General features: G+C 51.1%; 1 protein-coding gene across 8 annotated transcripts in view; it reads left to right on the forward strand.

Moving 5' to 3' along the window:
* The window catches only part of MTMR14 (myotubularin related protein 14), a 44,814-nt gene extending 24,808 nt beyond the window's left edge, over positions 1–20,006 (forward strand). For 3 of the 8 annotated variants that reach the window (XM_047097581.1, XM_047097582.1, XM_047097588.1), the window contains 10 exons: positions 2,340–2,406; positions 3,670–3,755; positions 4,037–4,113; positions 4,377–4,413; positions 7,114–7,184; positions 7,940–7,998; positions 8,172–8,310; positions 9,060–9,236; positions 16,345–16,500; positions 19,409–20,006. In XM_047097581.1, coding sequence (XP_046953537.1) covers positions 2,340–2,406; positions 3,670–3,755; positions 4,037–4,113; positions 4,377–4,413; positions 7,114–7,184; positions 7,940–7,998; positions 8,172–8,310; positions 9,060–9,236; positions 16,345–16,500; positions 19,409–19,592 — 1,053 coding nt within the window. In that variant the 3' untranslated portion in view covers positions 19,593–20,006. Of the gene's footprint in view, positions 1–2,339; positions 2,407–3,669; positions 3,756–4,036; positions 4,114–4,376; positions 4,414–7,113; positions 7,185–7,939; positions 7,999–8,171; positions 8,311–9,059; positions 9,237–9,394; positions 9,510–16,344; positions 16,501–19,408 lie in introns of those variants that run through there. The other 5 variants (XM_047097583.1, XM_047097584.1, XM_047097585.1 and 2 more) reach the window with 4 other exon arrangements.
* The last annotated feature ends 250 nt before the right edge of the window (positions 20,007–20,256 follow it).

The raw sequence follows: 20,256 nt of genomic DNA on the forward strand, positions 1-20,256 counted from the left end.
CCCTTCCTTAGAATGTGCCACTGACTTTCCCATTTTCCTCAGAGTACAGTCCAGTGACCCTTATGTGGGCTGCTCAGCTCCACACAGTTCAGCCTCGTTCTGGTGACTAGCCGTCCTCTCCCTCTTCTCCTCCAGTCACACTGGCCTCCTTTTAGCCCCTTAGAGAAGAGTGTTCTCCTGGTCTGCGCATGCTGTTCCCTCTGACAGAAACACTTGTCTCCTTTCCCTTCCCTCTTATATGGATGTCACCACCTTCAGGAAACTTCCCTCCTGATCCCCATGGATCATGCTACGCTCAACTTGCTGGCTGGTTACATGGTCCTGCAGGATCCTACAGGTGCCTTTTAGTCAGCACACTGGCAGCAGTTCTCCTTGTCTTCCCTCTCCTGCAGCCCTGTTAGGGCCCAGGCCATCATGGACCCTGCTGTTTGCCAGGGAGGGGCCCTCAGTTCGTGTTCACAAGTGTGGGAACACTTCTGGCAGTACATGTTTTGGTGTTGCTGCCCTCCACATAACCAGATTGAATTCCTTAGAGGTGTGCTCATTGTTTCTGGGCTGCAAGGCCCCTTCCAGTGCCTGCTTCTCCTCAAGCTGGAGCCTGACCATGAATAGAGAGGTAACATTCTACTCCTCATCCCAAAGCACTAAGCCTTGAGGATGCAAAGGATTCCAAAACAGCCTCCGCCCTCACTAGGCTCAGTCTAGGAAAAGAGGCAAAACATAACCGTCACCTGGGCAGCAGAGGTATTGATCTATGGCTGCTGAAGACTCAATAGAACATAACAGGGGTGGGCTTTTGAAGGATGAGTACGAGTTTGCCAGCCATGGGGAAGAGTATTCCAAGGATAGACACATAAGCAGTGGCATGGTGCTCCGCTCTATCCCCAGAGACTTTTTCATGGAGCGCTTAGGAAGAGAGTCCCCGTAGTATATAGCACGTGACTGCAAAGGTGACTCTCCCAGTCTGGCAGGGCTGGGTTCTGCCCCAGCTCAGATTAGCTATAGGACTTTGGGCCTCTACCAACCCAGAGCCCCCCCCCCCCCCCACTCCAGCCTCTGGTTCCTACCCCAGCACTGGGCACAGTGAATCTGCTGCCTCTCCCTGGTCATTGGTATCCCCTTCCGGTAGCCACCGTAGTTACCGGAGCTCTGCAGGCTACAGCCCTGGGTCACTTCCTGCCTTCTGGCTGCTGCAGTCTTCCCCGGCTTACCTGACCTCCCCGGACTTTGTGCTGTTGCATAGCTCCTGCCTCCTCCCTTCCCCCTCCTGCTTTTCCTCACCCACAAGAATCAACAGCTCAGAGGAAGTCTGTTGGCAATGGTGTGTATGACAGGTTGAGCCAGATGAGTGACAAGACCCCTGTGTTGCTACGGGTAGCAACTTTATTAGTGCAGTGCTGCAAGCGACCGTCTCAAGAGCTGCTGAAAGTGGGTCAGAGCTCTCCAGAGGCTGTGGAGGGTCAGGTAAATGAGCCTGTTTTAAATTCCTGGGAAAACCATTATGGTTACAGGTGCCATGTTCACCCTCCCCCAGGAAGTGCTTTCTCACTGGCACTTGCTGCCCTCTCCACACAGCCCCAGAACAATGATACGTAGTTGTGTTAGGAGGCTTCCCCCAGCTAGGGGAGCGGGCACTCAGAATCGGGTCAGGCCCTCCCATGGAATTCCAGATTCCAGTAGACTGTTTCTCAGAGCGTTTGGTCTGGACCTTTTGCTTGGGCTAGAACAGAAGTTCCCATCTCTTTGCAGTTTTTCTTATATTTCATCTCCCACCTCATGGACCTCCTGTATTAAAAGATCTTGTCTGCCAAACAGACTATACTTATTATTCATCAAAGGACAGAGTTTGCAGTGAATAGCAGTAAAACATGAAAGCCACATGGTCGATGAGACAGTTGGTATTTTCTCTGATGTGATCATGGGTGAAAGAATGGCTCTTTGCATTTGGTAGCAGTGGTCATAGGCTTGGGCTCTTTGTTTGCTGCCACCAACTCCGTGGACAGCCGTGCTGGGAGCCCAGGGCTTAGAGGAGGCTAACGTGTAGCTGCTGCTGGGTGTGGGGCTGTGAGTTGCCCAGGCCCCTGCGTGGCTTCCCATCCCTCACCATCACATCGTGTTAGAGCACAGGGTGATGGTGGCCCACAGGGTAAGGGTGCAGGGAGAGAGCTCTTGGAGTGGGGAGTGAAATGTCAGATTATCTGGGATTTAGGGCCTGTGGACAGTGACCAAGATCCTGGGTCTTGTTGCCTCAGAATAACTGTTGGATTTTATTTTTCAAATCCGTTGAATTCCCTGAGTTAAATATCAATACCAAGAGACCTTTTATCATTCTTCAACAGAGTTGGGACCTGGTGCAACAAACACAAAACTACCTGAAACTGCTGCTTTCCATAATTAACAGCGACGGTGAGTCTGCCTCTGTGTGAACTCTCAAGCCATTGGACCTTCTGGGTATTCCCAGGTCATGATACTGTGAACATGTTGGTTGGGGTCACACACCTACCTTTTGCTTTATGGGAAAAGGATTTGGGGATTTCCCTGTCCATTGGCATCTTTGTTCCTCTTCCTCAAAACCTTAGAAAACTACATTGTGCACTCCTTACCATCTGAACTACACACAGTGTTTCTACACTAAGGGCAGCTGATCTTTGATCATCAGTGTTGTGTGTGGGGTCAGAAATGCCTCTTCTAATTCAGAAAGATGAGAGAAAAATCAGTCCTGGTTTCTTACTGGCACACACAAAAGTCCCTAGAGGGCCTGTTCTCCGGATGGTACTCCAGGCGGCTTGGCTGTTGTGATTGGTTGGGTCTGTCATGCTCAGTGTCTCTAGGGTGGGCTGGTGGACTCATTGATACCAGTCAAGACTTCTGTGGGGTTGCTCTTGCTCAAACAAGTAAAAACGTGTTAGCTTATATAACCAAGAAAGCCCCACAGCAGAGCCAGGTGCCTAAGAAATGTCACAAAGAATCGCCTTGTTTCTCAAACCCACTCTCCTTGTTTCTGGTTAGCTTCATGGCTGGCACCCATTCTTGACTTGTATCCTGCCATCTTACCTCCCCTGAAGAGAGAGCGAGCCTCTGTCCCAGAGCTCATGCTCATTGGCCCAGTTTGGGTCAAGTGCCCATCCTTGAACCAGTCACTGTGGCCAGGTGTACAAAAAAGTCATACCAGCCTCTGGAATTAGGCAGTGGTTCTCTACCTGGGCAGTACTGCCCCTCAAGGGGACCTCTGGAGAGGTGGCTGTTGTAGGAATTGGAGAAAGCCTGCTAGCATTTAGTGGGTCCTTAACCAAGGATCCCAAATGTCCTGTAGTTCCTGGGAAAGCCCTGCACAGTGAAGAATTGTCTTCCCCCAGAGTACCTGTAGGGCCCCAGGTGGGGAGTTGCAGACCAGCCTCACCTAAAAGACCTGCTTGGGCAGCATTGCTTTCTAAGAAGTACCTAGAAAGATAGCCACAAGAAAGAAGAAATGCTGTGTACAGAGACAAGTGCCTATCACCCACCCCTTTCCAGAACTAGGTTGGAGACGAATCTTGGAGAGGCCCACCAGGAAGAAGGAGAGTAGGGCTAGCCTGGCTTTCTGACACTAGGCCAGGGCGGGAGCATGTCCCCTACTCATCCACTCATGTGCTTTTCTTCTGGGCCTCCTGTTGTGTGGTTCCTGAGTAGATGACAGCGGGCTGCTGGTACACTGTATCTCGGGCTGGGACCGGACACCACTCTTCATCTCTCTCCTGCGCCTTTCCTTGTGGGCTGTGAGTATGGATGGGCTGGGCTGTGGAGTCAGGGAGCTTTCAGAGGCCATCTACCAAGATCTACCCTTTGGGAGAATTAGGACTGTCTCCAGAAAATCGAGATTTGGAGTGAGGGACCCCAAGTGTTGAGCGCAAGTGCTGGGTTCAACACTGTTCTTGGGGCTTTGGGGCAGCCTGGTTGTCACTGCGTCTGTGGTTGCAGTTCAGCTTCTGAGACAAGGAGGGGGCTTTATCGTGGGGGTCACCTTTCTAAACTTGGCAGTCTCTCTGGTTTCTTCCAGGATGGGCTTATCCACACATCCCTAAAGCCTGCTGAGATCCTCTACCTGACTGTGGCCTACGACTGGTTCCTCTTCGGGTAAGCCTTTGGGGAATGTCAGGTTGTTGGGTGGGGGCAGTGCCTTGGGAACTGCGTTTCCAAGTGTATTTGGGTGTGGTGGCTTGTGTGACAGGGCTAGAGGTGAAGACACTCCCTCCTCTTTGGGGAAGCCTGAAGGTGCTTGTTAGGCCCCACCTGAGGTTGTAGTGCCAAAGCCAGGGTCTCCCCACTGTGACTCCAGTCCCCGTTTGACCTCCTGTCATGGCGCTGCTCTCTTTGACCTCCTCACCTTCTTGTTTCAGGCACATGTTGGTAGATCGGCTCAGCAAAGGAGAGGAGGTGGGTACTATGAGTAAACACCTGGGCCCTGAGACCATTAGCGTGACTTCTGTTTGGTGTCCACACAGAGGGAGCAGTTCCTTGCTCCATTGTGTAGGGATCGGGCAGCACGGCCTGAAAAGCACCAGCACTATAGCCCCAGTCCTGACCCTCTGTTCTTCTCCCTAAGGTAGAGATAAGACATTTGCCCACATGGCTGCAATCACCTCATCTGTCAGTTCTCTTCCCCTTGCTTTTGCTCCCATTTTTCTTATGGGTGACCTTGTTTTCTGCACTCAGTTATGGAACCAAGTTACAAGCTTTTCCTTGGCCCCTCAGCCCTACAGCTACAACCCAGAGGCTCTTTCCTGTCTCTTTTCCTCATCACACCCACTCAGCAGCTTTGAAGCCCCAGGGCCATCCGACTAAGCAGAGTCTTGCCCAACTGCTCACCACCACCCCAGGCCCAGACCAGGCACAGCCAGCAGGGCTCCAGGGTTCCCTTACTCTCTGGGTGCCGTCCCTTCTTTCCCTCTCTGTTGTCTCCACACCCCATCCTTTTCTGCTTTTTGCAGTCTTTGCCTCTTTGGTGGGCTTGTTTTTCAGCCTGTTTTCCCAGCGCACAGACTGGGAGTCAGACCCGAGTTTGAACCCTGGTTTTCCCACCTATTACCTGGTGACCTTGAGTAATGTGATTAACCTTGGGTCTCCTGGTGTTAATTGTGCTGCCTCACAAAGAGAATGAGTCTAGGTGCCCAGTGTGGGAGCTGTCACACAGCGTTAGCGCTTTCTTTTCTGCCCCCTGTCCACCCACCCCCCTTTTCCTGAAACGTCTTTCTCACCCTCCTGAGGCTGCCTTCTTTCCAAGCATCTTATCTTGTGCCTCCTCCTTTTGTTCCTCCCTCTCAGCGGCTCCTCTCCCCTTCCAGATCTCTTCTTCTGAGTGCTTATCGCATCTGCCAGGGCTGCAGAGCTCATAAGCCTGTTCCTCAGAGGCCTCCATGAACTCTGTCAGAGGCGGTGACTTTGGCATTGAAATTGGCACATAAAGCCCCTTTGCAGCCTGTCATTTTGAGACTCACTGGTGCTCCAGAGCATTCTGCACACCACACCATCTCCCTCACCCCCAAAGGAAAGCAGATTCTGCCTTCAGAAACTGGACAGTGGATGAGGCTGAGCCCAGCAGGGTCTGGATTCAGACCCTGGCCATCTCTCAGCATAAACAAGAGGGTCTTCTCAGCTGGGAGGGTCAGTTTTCAGGGTGTGGGCTTTTTTTTTTTTAAATGTTTTAACATTTATTCATTTTTGAGAGACAGAGCATGAGTGGAGGAGGGGCAAAGAGAGAGGGAGACACAGAATCTGAAGGAGGCTCCAGGCTCCAAGCTGCAGCACAGAGCCCGATGTGGGGCTCAAACTCATGGACCGTGAAATCATGACCTGAGCTGAAGTCAGATGCTCAACCAACTGAGCCACCCAAGCATGCCTGGGCTTTTCCCTTACCCCAACCAGACACTCCAGACACTGATGCTTTAAAACAAACAAAAAAACAAAACCTAGGGGCCTCTTAAACAGCACTCTGTCCTTGTCTCCAGCCCTCGAGGTTCACAGCGTACTGGCATATTAAAGACTTTAAAAAAGAGTCTGTGGTGAAGACACCTATTTAATTTTATGTAACACACATTTTCATACTGACCCCACCTGGGTACCTGCCCTCCCTTTGTGGTGGTGGGGGTGGGGGTTGTTTGTTTGAGAAAATCGTCTGGGGTTCTGGGATAGTGTGTGGGTGTTTATCTGAGTGAGGGTTTGATGGGCCACACCTTTCGGAGTCACTGTGGAGTTTATTTAAAAAGTGCAGAGACTGCCTTTTTTTAAACATTTGTTTATTTTGAGAGAGAGCGCGCATGCGTATGCAAGCAGAGGGGAGGGGCAGAGAGAGGGGGAGAGAGAGAATCCCAAGCAGGCTCTGCACTGTCACCTCAGGGCAGAGCCTGACAAGGGGCTCGAACTCATGAACCGTGAGATCAGGACCTGAGTGGAAATCAAGAGTCAGCTGCTCAACCAACTGAGCCACCCAGGCGCCCCGCCCCCAGAGACTGCCTTTGTGCACTTCACGGAGGCCCATTTGACTAGGGCACTAGCTGGAAAGGAAGAGAGGGAATTTTCCCAGAGTGGTGGGGATGCAGCTAGAGGTCAGAAGCTCTTCCTGCCTGTGCCCATCTCAGATTCTGAGCCAGATCATGGCTGTCCCTGAACCCTGGTCGTTTTGAACTACTATATCTGGGTGTTTCCCCTACAAAATCTGATCCCTTTCCCTTCCATTATGTTCCCATGTTGTCCATTAATCTCACCCCCAAATAATCTCTCTCCCAGCTGTTCTTCTTGGTTAGCCTCTCTCTTTGGGATTCTTAGAAGAGGCTGAGGGGGAAAGCTGCCATTCTCTTTATCCTTTTCAGTAGCTTGAGAACATGCATGTTGAATTTGAAGGCGGTTGGAAAACTCCGTGGCTTACCCATGTATGAAACCTTCCTTGGCTCCGCCCAGGCACATCTGCCCGGTCTGCTAAGCCCTTTCCCACCTGTACTGTTTATAGAGCAGAGTATCCATCAGGGTCCCCGAGGCAGGGCTGTTAACTGTCAGCAGGCTGACCAGGTGGCTGGCTGCTAGATTCTCTTCCTTGGAGAAAGCTGTCTTCTCATGTGTATTGCTTTTTGGTTTCTTCAGATTTTCTTCTTCTGCTTCAATTTTTTGAAGCATATCATCTCTGAGGAGTTCTCTGCTCTGAAGACACAGAGGTGAGGAGAAGGCTTTTCTCTCACTCTGGGCAGGGCGCTCTGGGAAGGACCATTCTGGGAAGGGTAGGCAGGGTGTCACTCACTGTCTTAGCCTTGCCTGGCTTCCCTGCCTGCTTGGCAAGCTGACCTCTGAGGCCAGGGTAGGGATCCCTGGTGACATCTAGTCAGGGAAGAGGCTCTTCTGCCTGTGAGGCAGGGCTGGGGTCTGCCTGCAGTTATACTAGCAGAAGGGCTTTCGGACCAAGGAGTGGTCTCTGGTGACTAAGGGCACACTGCTGCAGGGAAAAGCCAGCCGAAGCACAGGAGGACTCCCGACACCCCAGTCTCTGGCTGAGGCAAATTCTTCTGCCTGCCCTTCCCTGGGCTTCCCAGTGGTGTGTCTGCGTCGCTGTGCAGCCCACCATTGTGGAACAATCTGCCTCCAGCCTGGGAAGCACAGGAGTCTTGTCTGGCAGTTGCCTTACGACCTCTGTGAGAGTTGGTATCTTTTCTGAATTCACTTGCCTTCCAAATCCAAGCTCCTAGGTGTGTTGGACCAGATTGAACTCTGGGGGGACAAGGTGAAAGGAAGGAGTCAGACTTTGCTGGCCTCTCAGAAGTGGCTTGATGTTTTGCAACACTCTAGGTAGGACATGTCTCATTGAGTTGTCAGTGAGTTGGAGCTTCTTTCCCGGGCAAGCAGCATGCTGGGCATGGGGATGACAAAAGAGCCCCCGGCCCCGAATGTAATTCACTATTCTGGTTTCTGTTTACAGGAGGAAGAGTTTACCAGCCCGGGATGCAGGCTTCACTCTGGAAGATATCTGTATGCTGAGTGAGTTACAGGCCCCAGCAGGTTTCCCTTCCTCTGTGCATATTTCTTAGTATAGACCACACAGGAACTGTTTGTTCTAGAAACTTCTCTTTCCAGCTGTATGGTATGGAAGAAGTGGGGGACCAGTAGTGTGAGAAGATAATGTGCTGACTGATGGCACTTGCTTCTTTCAGGACGAAAGGACCGTGGCAGCACCACCAGCCTTGGCAGTGACTTCTCTCTGGTCATGGAGAGCTCCCCAGGAGCCGCCGGGAGTTTCACCTATGAGGCCGTGGAGCTGGTCCCTGCAGGAGCACAGACTCAGGCAGCTTGGTGAGGGGCCAGGCTGGAACTAAGCTTGCTCACAGCTGTGGCCCAGGGCCACCAGCTCCAGGGAGCCCCAAGAACAAAAGGGACCCCCGACAGTAGGGCTGAAAGCACAGCTCCCTGTCCTGCTGTCTCTCCTGGACCTCAGAGGCCAGCCATCTGGTTGGTGAGGGGCACTGTCCGTGGTGGCCCAGGAACATAAAGGACTGGGGCTCTCTGTGAGATGAAGAAAGAAGCTGCCGGGCTGGGCAGACAGGGTGGGGTGAGGGGAGGCTGGTGTTAAGAAAACTCCCTGGAGGAGCTCCCTTGTATCATTTGCCTGGGAGGTTGCGGGGGGCGGGGGGGGGGGGGCAAGTAGAGAAAAGAAGAAAATGAGAAGGGACTACAAAATGATGGTTGGGAATTGGGGACTTGTTGGAGGGTAAACTCCTCTGAGAATCTGATGACTGTCTCTAGACAAATGACTCAAAATTTTGCATAACATTTGGAAGGAGGGGCAGTTTCTGAGCTATTAGTTACAAATCTAGCATGTGCTCTGAGGCCAGTAGGCCAGCATTATTTGGATGTCACAGTCCCTCTGAAGACCCAGCTCTTGCTGCCCATAAGCCAAGCCTGAGGGAATACTAATGTATACCCATTCTTATGTGGCATTTTCCCAGTAGAAGGAAGGACCGGGCCCTGAGATTTGGTAAAAGTGGGCAGAGGGCTTGCCTGGGGTGGCCCCTTGGCCAACAGCCCTACTCTTTCTACTGCAGGAGGAAGAGCCACTCATCCTCTCCACAGAGTGTGCTCTGGAACCGGTCACAGCCCTCAGAGGACCGCCTGCCTTCCCACCAGGGGCTGGGGGAAGCCAAGTCTTCCAGCTCCTCATCCTCGAACCATTCTGACTTTTTCAGGATGGGTAGCAGTCCCCTGGAGGTCCCCAAACCCAGGTGAGGAGCTCCAAAGCCCCTAATGGTAGAGGTAGTTAGCCCTCCCCTCTTAATAAGCCTGGAGAGTGGGGTTTCAGCCCCTGAGCTGGTGTCTCAGGTGGTTCCTTGGCATGCAGCCTGGTCAGCAGTGTACCCAGGAGGCCAGAGGGGTTGGCCAGGCTTGCAGGCCCACCCCTATTTGGAGGATGTGTTAGTGTTTGGGTAAGAGCTAGTCTGCAGCACCGATTGAAGACTCCTTCCCAGAGCCCTGGCAGATAGGGAATCCAGAAGCTGTACTGGTTACAGTGTGATGAGCAGGGGTTTAGGGCTGCCTCCACCTATTGCCTTTGGCAGGTCTCAGCCCCTGGGCCCTCACATTCTGTTTCAAGAGATGGACCCAGATCCTCAAAGTCCTTTTTGGTCCTCATATTCCATGTCTGAGTTGGAGGAGCGGTGAGGAGAATAGACAGTAGTGAGCTAGGCTAGATGTGTGTGGCTCGGGTGAACCTTGGGAGACTCTACATCTGAGAAGTGCTCAGCCAGATGGACAAGTGTGGCTGGAGCATGCTGCAGAAATAATGTTTCCTATAAGAGATTGAAGCTGAGCACTGGGTAGGTAGGCACTTAGGACTGAGGGATGGCCTGGCACTTGGGGAAAGCATTTCCTAGCATTGCCATATTTTCCATGTCATACACACAGGGAAAGGATCCTGTGAGTTGCTTTGTTCTTTAAAGTCTTGAGAATGTCTGGCCCTTCTGGAGAGAACAAAGCAGGGTGTGGCTTAAGAGGTCCTTAAGAAATTCCAAGGAGAAAGGGGCATTTAGCATAAAGAGCATGAGCCTTAGAGTCTAGCCCAGATTCGAGCCCAGCTCTGAAATGAACTGCTCCAAAAGTTTCAGGTCTTACCAGCATGCATGTTAACAGTAAGGAAACCAAGCCCCAAAGTCACAGGCATGTACAAGGAAAGACCTGAAATTTCTGGAACCCTCTTCCCATCACCATCCTCTGGATTTTCTCCTTGGGCAAAGGCAGGCAGTGGAGGAAGGGTGCCCTTCTCCACACAGGCAGAGAAGGTCAGCTGTAGGCTAGTAGGAGCCCCGCAGAGTGCACGGGCCCAAGGAGTCCCCCGTGCTCACCTTTAGAGGACCCAGAGCACTCACATGTCTGCCAGGGCTGTAGCTGCATCCACTAAACAGATTATAATTCCTTTGACCCCACAGGAGGTTTGGTGAAGGTGGCTGAGCAGAGTGGGGGCCAGAGTGTGACTGGGCAGACAAGTCACAGGCCTGTGCGCGTTCTTGTCCTGTGTGCCCGCTGCCATGGCACCCTTGTCTGCACGCCCAGCTTTCCTCAGGCCTGTTCGAGGGCTGCGGTGGCTCTACATAACCCTCTCAGTTCTGGGCTGGAACTCTTACTCACTGTCCCTACCTCCCTTCCTGCCTGTGCAGCATTGCTAGACAATTGGGAAAGAGACCAGAAGATTCCTCCTATCCTCTCAGGTCCTGCTCCAGTCTCAACTATCCAGCTGCTAGGGGCTCCCGCTGAGGTGGCACTCCATCACCTCTTCCCACACCCTAGCTTTTTATTACCCCTTCTTCTTGCCAAGAAATCCTACTTCTCAATCTTGTGATAGTTTTCGTCAGCGTCACAGTGGTTTTTGCCTGCACTGGGTGGCTCAGACTCTGAGGGTTGGCCCAGGAGAGCTACAAAGGCCCCTCCCTAAGGAGACCGGAGGGCTGGGGGAGTCCTCTGGCCTCACAGCCCTGTGTGCTTGGCATAGTCGAGACTGGGATAGCTGGGCCAAAGTGGGGCACAAGGCCTTGGAGAGGCGTGGGCAGGGCTGCTTTGAGGTGTTTGGCTCTGCCAGTCTATTCTGGGAATGCCTGCTTGGAGCCCAGCTGGTCTGGCCAGGCAACAAGGTTCTGGACTGGGAGCCTGTTTGCCAGAGGTTTTGAAAGACTAGATTATTCAGATTTGGAGCATTCTAATTATGTATTTCCATTAACATTAAAATTAATTTAGTCTCTTTTATCTTAAAGTGCCTGAGGGATCCTGTCATTAGCTTCCCTGCCTGCCTCTCTTAGGTAACAACAGCCAATCAGCTTTTTAATGCAGCAGGGGGAACTGCATGGAAAGAACCCCTATCTGTGACAGCTGAAATTTCCCTCATGATGTGAATTCTCTGGGTTTCATATGCTCCGAATTGTCTCTTAAAGCAGGATTTTCCTATGAAAAGAGTCAGCGAAGCTTTGTTCACAGTTAAGAAGTAGGCGTTGTGCTGGGAAGAAAGTTCTGTGGGGTGCTAATTCTTACCCAGCCCCAACACTGTACTCCTCTCTGAGAAGACTTGTGGCTCTTTTGCATGATTAGTTGCCATGCAGCAGCTTCTGATTGAGCTGCATTTCTGGACTGTTGTTAAATCTCTCATCAGCTACAGGGCTGGGGGCTGAGAGGAGGCAAGACCACTGCTCTGAACTCATGTGCCTCCCAAGGTCCTGGTTACTAAATGGCTCAGCCCCATGTGGCCTTGGTCTCTGCTCCTGAGTCAGACATCTTTAGGGGTGGGGGGTTGCTAGCACAGCACTGTCCACGCCTGAGGAGGGATGGTGCCACCACTGAGCCCAGCTTGAAGCCAAGCTGCCTAAAGAGCAGATTAACTTGGCTAAGGGACACCCAGCAGCCTGGTTGAATAGCTAAGTGGAAACATAGGAACCAACTTCTGTTGCCCAGCTAGCTGCTCTTTCCCCATCTTTCACCACATACCAACTGCTCAGTATAACCATTGAGCTCTGTCCTGGGCTGTGTTTAATGAGGCAGAGAAACCAGATTGCTTTCTGCAACACATAGGGTTCCTGTCTCATGTTTAACATTGTCTTGCATGGGACCATAGCTCCAAACCAAGGATGAGTGGTGAGAGGGCATTGCCAGCTTAAGACCCAGAAAAGGACACTTAGAGCCATAAAAGATTTCTTGGGCTGCTGCAGGAATGCAGTTTCATTCCTTCCTTCCTTTTCTCTCTCTCTCTCTCTGTCTCTCTGTCTCTCTCTCTCTCTCTCTCTCACACACACACACACACACACACACACACACACACACACACACAATGATGTTTGTTTAAAGTGTGGGTTGGGGAAAACTGATGCTTCCCCATTCCTGGAAGCATTCAGTTAGGCAGAGGCTCTGGAACCATCATCTGGAGGCTTGAGGGTTGGTAGGGCATAAGTGTAGATTAGAGGTGACATCCAGGCCTTCTCAAAGTTTGGGATTTTAGGTCTTGGCTCAGATAGTCATTCCCTGCATGACTTCAGACATGTCACTTGAGGACTTTGGGCTTCTGTTTTTCATCTGTGTAATGAGAGGTTTAGATGGGCAACACCCAGGTTCTTCCTAGCTGTGTACCTTCAAGCCTTCTGCATCAGCATCATTTCAGGTGCTTCCAGAGGCAATTAACAGAAAACCCATCTCAATAGATTTAAACAATAAAGGAAAACTTGGTTCTTATGGAAAAGTCCAGTGGAAAAATGACCTTTCGGTGTAGTCTGTTCAAGGCTCCAGCTCCATTTTCTTGTGGTTCTTTACCCTTCCCTTCTTCTACATGCTAGCTCTGCCTTGACAGCTTCCCTAATGGTGAACAGCCACTTCTAGGACACCCTGCTTCCTTTGTCACATCCAGGAATCACAAAAGGACCTCTTTTCTAATCATGGATCAGAAGCTCTGTGCTTTATTCCAGTTGGAAATGATGTGCCCATCCCTGAACCAATCCCTGAAGTCCCTCCCACCCTTTATCAGGAAGGAAGATCAGTGTATCATGAGGCTGGCTTAGGCTAGTCCCAGCTTTGTCCGCCAGCTATTTGTAACTTGGAAAAATCACTTCCCTGCTGAGCTCAGTTTTTTCATTCCACCTTTAAAGTTCAAGTAATGATCCTGGCTTACCTAAGTTTGGGTTTAAATTACATAACGGAGGGGCGCCTGGGTGGCTCAGTCGGTTGAGCGTCTGACTTCGGCTCAGGTCATGATCTCGTGGTTTGTGAGTTCGAGCCCCGCGTCGGGCTCTGTGCTGACAGCTCCAGAGCCTGGAGCCTGCTTCAGATTCTGTGTCTCCCTCTCTCTCTGCTCCTCCCCTGCTCACGCTCAGTCTCTCTCTGTCTCTCAATAATAAATAAACGTTAAGAAAAAAAAATTTTTAATTAGATAATGGAGCGTAGTATCTAGCACATAGTAAATACTCATCCTTTCCATAAATGCTCAGTAAACAGTTGTGGTAAAGGACCTGTCCTTATTCACATATCTGATGGCATACAGGCCATGTCAGGGCACTAGGCTGCTAGGTAAAAGGCCAGGCCATGCACTCAGGCCAGACCTGTTCATTCTTGCCTCAGCTGTGTGGGTTGGGGCCAGCTCTGCTTGTATGGATATTCTTGTACCTCCTTCCAAAAAGGACTGTCTAAAAGATACCTGCCTGAGTCCTGCCCACACTGGGTGCCTGACAGGAGGTGGGGAAAGATGGGAGGTGGGGAAAGATGGGAGTTGTGGCTCTAGTCTCCTGGGCAGAGACAGGAGCCCTCTGAGCTTCAGGGATGTGGACACATGACCTTGGAAGAATCATTGGCTCCACAATTCTCCAGTTTGAGAATAGCTTGGCCCCATGTTCCCTCTGGTCCTGTAGGCAGGAGATTGGAAGAGCTAGAACTCAGACTTCTTTTTCTGCTGCTTTGTGCTTGAGTAAAGAACCAGGGCAGAAGAGTGTGGAGTCTTGATAAAGCTGGTTAACATACCTAGGTACTGAGACCGTCTTGAAAGTTTTCCTTTTTATTACTCAGGAGGTGCAGTCACTTGTTCTAGTGACTATTTGCTTTCATCTTTAGGTGTCCCCTCCACCCAGCTAATCTGGCACTTAAGAGCACCTCTCTGCTTAGCATAGTCCCTTGCTCTTAAACCCAGGAGCTGAACAGTTGCTTTGCAACCCTTCCTTTGACAAAAGCCTCAAGTAGGAAGATTCATCTGCAGCCTGTGTGCTCACTCTTGTACAAGATGCAAAAGATGGTTGCTTGTTGAGATGGCTTTATGTCCCCCTATTGCTATGTGTGCTACCTACTTCATTCCACAGCTATCCCTTGGCCACTCCAAACGTGGTTCTTGCCTGGGAGGTGCTAACTGCTGGACACAGGGGGAGTAAAAGGAAGTGCCTAGCTTAGGGGACCAGGAATCCTCACATTCCATGTTCCTGTCATTTTTCCATTGGTAGTGTGAGTTTCTGATAGCCCAGGGAGGGGGGCCACGAGCAAGAGAAACTTACGTGTTTTCAGGAGTGCCCCATCCTACTCAGCATCCCATCTGTCCCCTCAAAACTCTGGTGTTTAGCAGTTGTTTTCCTACAGACTGCTAAAACTGGAAGAGAAACTCTGCCCTGAAGTTTGAACAGTAGATGAGATAGATTTGTGGAGCCATGCTGACCTGAGGGGAGTTATGCTGACTGAAGGCCCAGGATAACCTGGAGGAAGCAGAGAGAAAATACCAGACTGTGGCATGTGGTCTACCCTCTCCTGGGCAGCTGTCTCTTTGATTTACAGACTGCTTGAGCCCTACCAAGTTTCTCCATCTAGAAACAAGGAAACACTTCTTTCTAGGGCACGAGGGGCTTCCACCAGGTAGCAGACCACGTCCTGTTCTCATCCCTAATGCTGCTGTCACAAACCTTCCAGGGTTTAGCAGGAATGATGAATGTGGAAGTCTCTGTGTTGCAGGGGGTTCCTATTCATGGCAGCTTTAACGTAGAAAACCATCTGTTTTCTCTGGTCTCAAGGTGGTTCTGTTGTAGGACAAATCTGTTATCAAACTTGCCTTCAAAAAGCTCTTCTTGCATTCACTGGCTATGGGACCTTGAGCAAATGTCTTCACCTGTCTGAACCGCCATTTTTCTCTCTGTTAGATAAAGATGGTTAAGGATTACCAGAGATGCAGTACCTGGCCAGAGCATCACTTAGGTGGCAGCTGCTTGAGGATGAGCCTGTGCTGGCCACTTATGAGGGCTGTTGCCTCAAACTAGGAGACCCTGATGCCAGCTAACTGGGTGGGCCAAGTTCGATGAAGGTCCTTCTCCGTTCCCCACACCCTACACCACTATGCATGCTTCTCTCTTTCTGGGTCTCTATAAGAAGCATCTTCTGCTATTCTTGAATAAAGGATCAGACATCAAAATTGATGTACCCTTGGGGATGGAGACCTGGGGTAGCCGATGAAAGAGCCTTGTTTGATGTCTTATTATCTCCTCCCCTCCCCCTCCACTTCCACTGGCTGGACTACTGCCCTGAGACAGTAGAGAGAGGCTAGCTCTCAGCGAGAAGGTGGTGGCAGCAGATGCCCAATACAACTTTCCTCTCCCTGCACACCGCTCCTCTATCTGAAAAAGGCCTGATGAAGCTGTCAAGTTGCCTGCCTGATTCATCCCTTCCCTCTGGGCATAGCCAGTGCGTTTGCTGGGTTGATGCCTCTGAATACAAACTATGGCTTCTGGAAGGTGCTGCAGAGAAAGGGGGGCAGGGGTAGCTCAAGGCTCCCATCACCTTATTCTTCAATAATCTAGGTCACCACCCTCCACTGTCCCCAAGACGCTTTTTCTTGCATCACTCTGATAAGACCTCAGTGGCTCCTGGGTTCTGCCTTGCCCACCTTGCCAATCTGCATGCTGGGAGTAAGAGGTGATCCTACATCCCTTGTTCTGGGGGCGTCCAGGCTTGCTTTCCCGCTCTCCCCTCCATTTGGTGCTGTTGAGATTGTACTTGCTCTGTCAGCCACCAGGGCAGGCATGCCCTAACCTGAGGCTTTGATTGCTGGCTCACCTCTTCTCATTCTGCTTTGCTCTTGTTCTTCTGCTTCTGTCTTTGCACAAAGCATTATCCTCACAGCTGATCTGTCTTACGGTCTATACTCTTCTTTCTCCATCACAACCTATCCAGCTGTTTTTGTACTTTTGAAGAAAGTGCTTGATGTTACAGAAGCTCCACCAACAGAGCCTTATGGCTATGACCCAGGACCACCATAGCTGCCTCCCACCCCTCCAGGGCCACCCCTGTCAGGCATATTGACTGACTGTGCATCATCTCCCCTCTCTCTCCTCTCTGCCCCAGATCAGTGGACCATCCCCTGCCCGGATCCTCTCTCTCCACAGACTTTGGCAGCTGGCAGATGGTAACAGGCTGTGGCAGTATTCAGGAACGGGCTGTCCTGCACACAGACTCCTCTCTCCCTTTCAGCTTCCCGGATGAGCTCCCTAACAGTTGTCTGTAAGTGTCTTGCTTGAGAAGGCAGGATGCTCCCCTGCCCATGTCAGAAGCTGGTGAGCAGTCAAGAGTGTTGGTTAGGAGTGAGGCAGCAGCTGGCCCCAGGGAGCTGGCCTGGGATCCCTGCCCCTCCCCAGTGGCTCAGCTAAGTACACCTCACTGCTCCTGGACTCCTGAGGTATGAAAGAGGCCTTATGGGCTGCGCAGGAAGTGTGCTACAGAGTGTGTTCATATGCCCCAGCTTCCAAAACTCATCCATGGGTGTCTCAGGGCACACCCTGAGGGAAAGCTGGCTGGACTGTAACTATAGAAGGTTCTATTTCTGTCCAAGGCTTTGCCTGACATGCGAATCCTTTGAAATCAGAACAGTGGGGTAGTGAGAGTAGGTGTATGGTGGAGACCAGAGCCAGAATGGAGTTAGGTTAGCGCGAGGGCTGTGCTCCTCCAAGCAGAATCAAGAGTTTCTTGCCATTCCCTTCCCCCCTTTTGTCTTCTGTTTTTGCCTCTGGTCAGGAAAGAGAATTGGACGGGGATACTAAATCCCAAGCCTGTAAAATCCTCTTCCTTTAAGCCTCCAGTACTGGGCTTCCAACTCTTATAGTGTATCTGCCTGAGTGGCTGCCCCCTGCCTGCTCTACTGCTTCATGGGTCCGGCAGAGGAGAGCCCCTGGTGGCCTGGAAAGCAGGGCCTGCCCCTCCCCGCGATGGGCTGAATGAACTTCAGGTGCTGGGGATTCATCATCACCACCAGAATCCTGCTCATACCCACTAGTGCTGACTGGCCGGAGGCGAGTTGCCCTGGGCAGTTACGAAGGATCAATCCCTGCTGAAGGTGGGCAGAGACTGGATCTTAGGATTCTAGGATGGAATTGGCCCAAGAGCCCTCCCTAGAAGAAGCAGACATCTCTGCCCCTGCTTGTTAGCACCCCTCACTTAACTGGCATTAACCACTGAAACAGTGATTTGGAACAGATGAGAGTTCCAGCCCCAGATCCTACAATTTATACCTTGGGTAGCTCTCTGATGTCCTAGCCAACCCTCAGGGTCTGGGTGGTTCCCAGGGGAAGGCTAGGTTCTGAGTTATCTCATGGCTTCCAAAATTGCAGTGTAGAGGTGGGGTCAGGGTTGATTCCTGGTGAAGTCACACAGTATGTGGATTTAGTGCTTGGGCTTTGTTATCAGAGAATTTAGTCCAACTCCTAGCTGCTTTGTTTACCAGCTATGTCATTGGGTGTCAGCCCTGACTTCTCTGAGTCTGCTAGTTCATCTCTTGAGAGGGACTGGCACTAGAGTGTCTCTGCCTGCCTACCTATTGCCTGCTGTGTATCCTCAAGTAGATCACATGTTCTCTCTGGGCTCCAGCTTTCTTATCTCTAAACAGGCTGATCTCTCCCCCTTCTGCCTCCCAGAAATAAGGGGCAGTAAGAATGCACACATATAGACCTTTGGATATTCCATGTGAATACAGACTAATCTGAATCTCTCCCGGTTATATGCTGTAAAGAAAAGCTGAAGAACACATGGCCTCCAGCCTATAGGACACCTAATTAAAAAGTAAAGGAGATCTAGGGCCACACATCTCCCCCAAGTGCCAAGAGAAACTTGGGAGTTGTTCACGGTATTGCAGGAATACAGTATCAGCTCCATTTTCTTAGTGCTGCTGCAAGAGCTACTTCACTTTCCTTCACCCTAGAACCTGCTGCTCCTTTCTCTGTCTCTCTCTCACACTCACCCACTCATATATACCACTCCCACCAGTGTACTTTCCCTAGGTCTCTTCTCCCCATACCTACCCTAGGACTGTCATTTATCTTCATACCTCCCATCTGTTTCCCCCAGGCCCCAGGGTGCAAGTCATTTGGGCTTGAGAATTGGAGACATTGCTGCTACTTCTGACAAATTCCTGGGAGGGATTATGCAGGGATTGGTCTCTTAGGGGAAATTTTGGTATAAGTTAGTGGTCAGGGCTAGTTGTGATTTTTAGGTGGATGGGAACATAAGGGCTCATGTCATAGAAGTCTGACCCCTGGAAAAAGCCCTCCAGGGGACAGTTACAGTGAACACCACGTGAGTTCCTGACCTTTCCTCTGATTCCATGTCCCTCCCACCCCTAGACTGCATACCTTTTAATCCATAGGTTGGGTGTGGCTGGTACTCTCTTCTATTAGAGACCTTTCAAAGTGTCAGGTAGCTTCATTCTTTGATAGGCCTGAGTTTTCACGTACTTGTTCCCTTCCTTTTTTTTTTTTTTTTTTTAACTTGTTCCCCTTCTTGACTTATAGTTACAGGGCAGGGAGAGAGGAGAGGCTTCCTGTCTTCCACCTGTGATCAGTGTTTGTAGAGGACACTGAAAGAAAAGCAGATGGAAGCAGAACAGGAATCCTGCCAGAAAAGCCAGCACCCTCCTAGCAGTTTGCCTGGGGATCACAGTGACTGAAGATGTAGGTAGAGCCTCAGGGGCTTTCAGTTGAGGGCCTCTCCAGAACACTGCCAACAGCTCTCTCCCAGGATGCTCCAGGTCCTGGCCTCAAGAAAGCTGAGGCCGTTGGTCAGCCAAGGCCTGGTGCCTCATCTTGTGGTCTCTCCTTAGGTCTATGATGTGTGCCTCACATTACTCTTACTGAGGAACAGGAGCCAACAGTTGGGGCTAACTCCCTCCTGCTTACCTTCCCCTCCTCCCCAGTGCACCAATAAAACATGCAGCTTCTAGGCAGGAACAGTAGCCTGACAGCTGAGGGGAACAAGGCCAAATATTTGTGGCCTGAACCCCAGAGGTAGTATGGCCACAGGACAGATGCTGGCCTTGAACTTTCACATGCAGAAGGATAGGTGGTGTGGTATAATCATGAGGATGTTGGACTCTGCCCCAGGGTAACGCACTCATTCTCCCTCCTTCCCTCCGTCCTCATAGGCTTGCAGCCCTCAGTGAGCGGGAGACTCGGCTGCAGGAAGTACGCTCAGCTTTCTTGGCCACATACAGCAGCACAGTGGGGCTTCGAGCAGCAGCCCCCAGTCCCTCTGGTGCCATCGGAGGCCTGCTGGAGCAGTTTGTCCGTGGCGTTGGACTCCGGGGCACCAGCAGCAGCACCTTATGAAGTAACCAGCCCACAACAATTTCCTGCTCCTCTCACCTGAGCCCTGAGCAGAATCAAAGCCATGCCTGGACAAGGGGTGCTTCAAGATAGGGGGAAATCTTCTCACTCCTTCTCCATCATACACATGGCAGCCCCAAAGCCAAGCAGGGCCAAGGACAGGGTTCTCCAACCCCCAGCTTCCTCACTGGTGATCACCACCCCTCTTGTCACTGCCTTTCACCCACTCTAGTCTTTGTTGGGATTCCCATCAACTCTCAGAACTGTGGGGAAGTTCCCTGGGGCCTTGTGAAGGCTGAGACCTCACGAAAGACTTCCCTCTTCCCATTCTTGTTTCCTGGAGAGGAGGGGATCACCTGCACTGAGAATGAGGCAGTTTGACACAGATCACAAAATAAAATCTTTTTGAACAACTGCTCTCTTGCATTCTCATTTGATTGCTGTCTTTGTGGGGTTATTTGGAAGGTTCTTACTGTTCTTCCTTGTGCAGGAAGGGATTGGGGTGGGGGGCAGGTAAAGCAGAAAGACAACTGAAGACAGGGTTGTGCCTCTTAACTCCTGACCCATGAAAATCTCAGTGAGATGAGGACATGTAGTCACAGGTGGTTAAAGTGGGAGCAGTGATTCTCAGACATCAATGGACCCTAGTCATGTAGGAAGCCTATTC

The sequence above is a fragment of the Lynx rufus genome, unplaced genomic scaffold, assembly GCF_022079265.1.
Source record: "Lynx rufus isolate CCGP_SWC_20201006 ecotype Redwood Valley unplaced genomic scaffold, mLynRuf1.p SCAF_4, whole genome shotgun sequence".
Classification (NCBI taxonomy): Eukaryota; Metazoa; Chordata; class Mammalia; order Carnivora; family Felidae; genus Lynx; species Lynx rufus.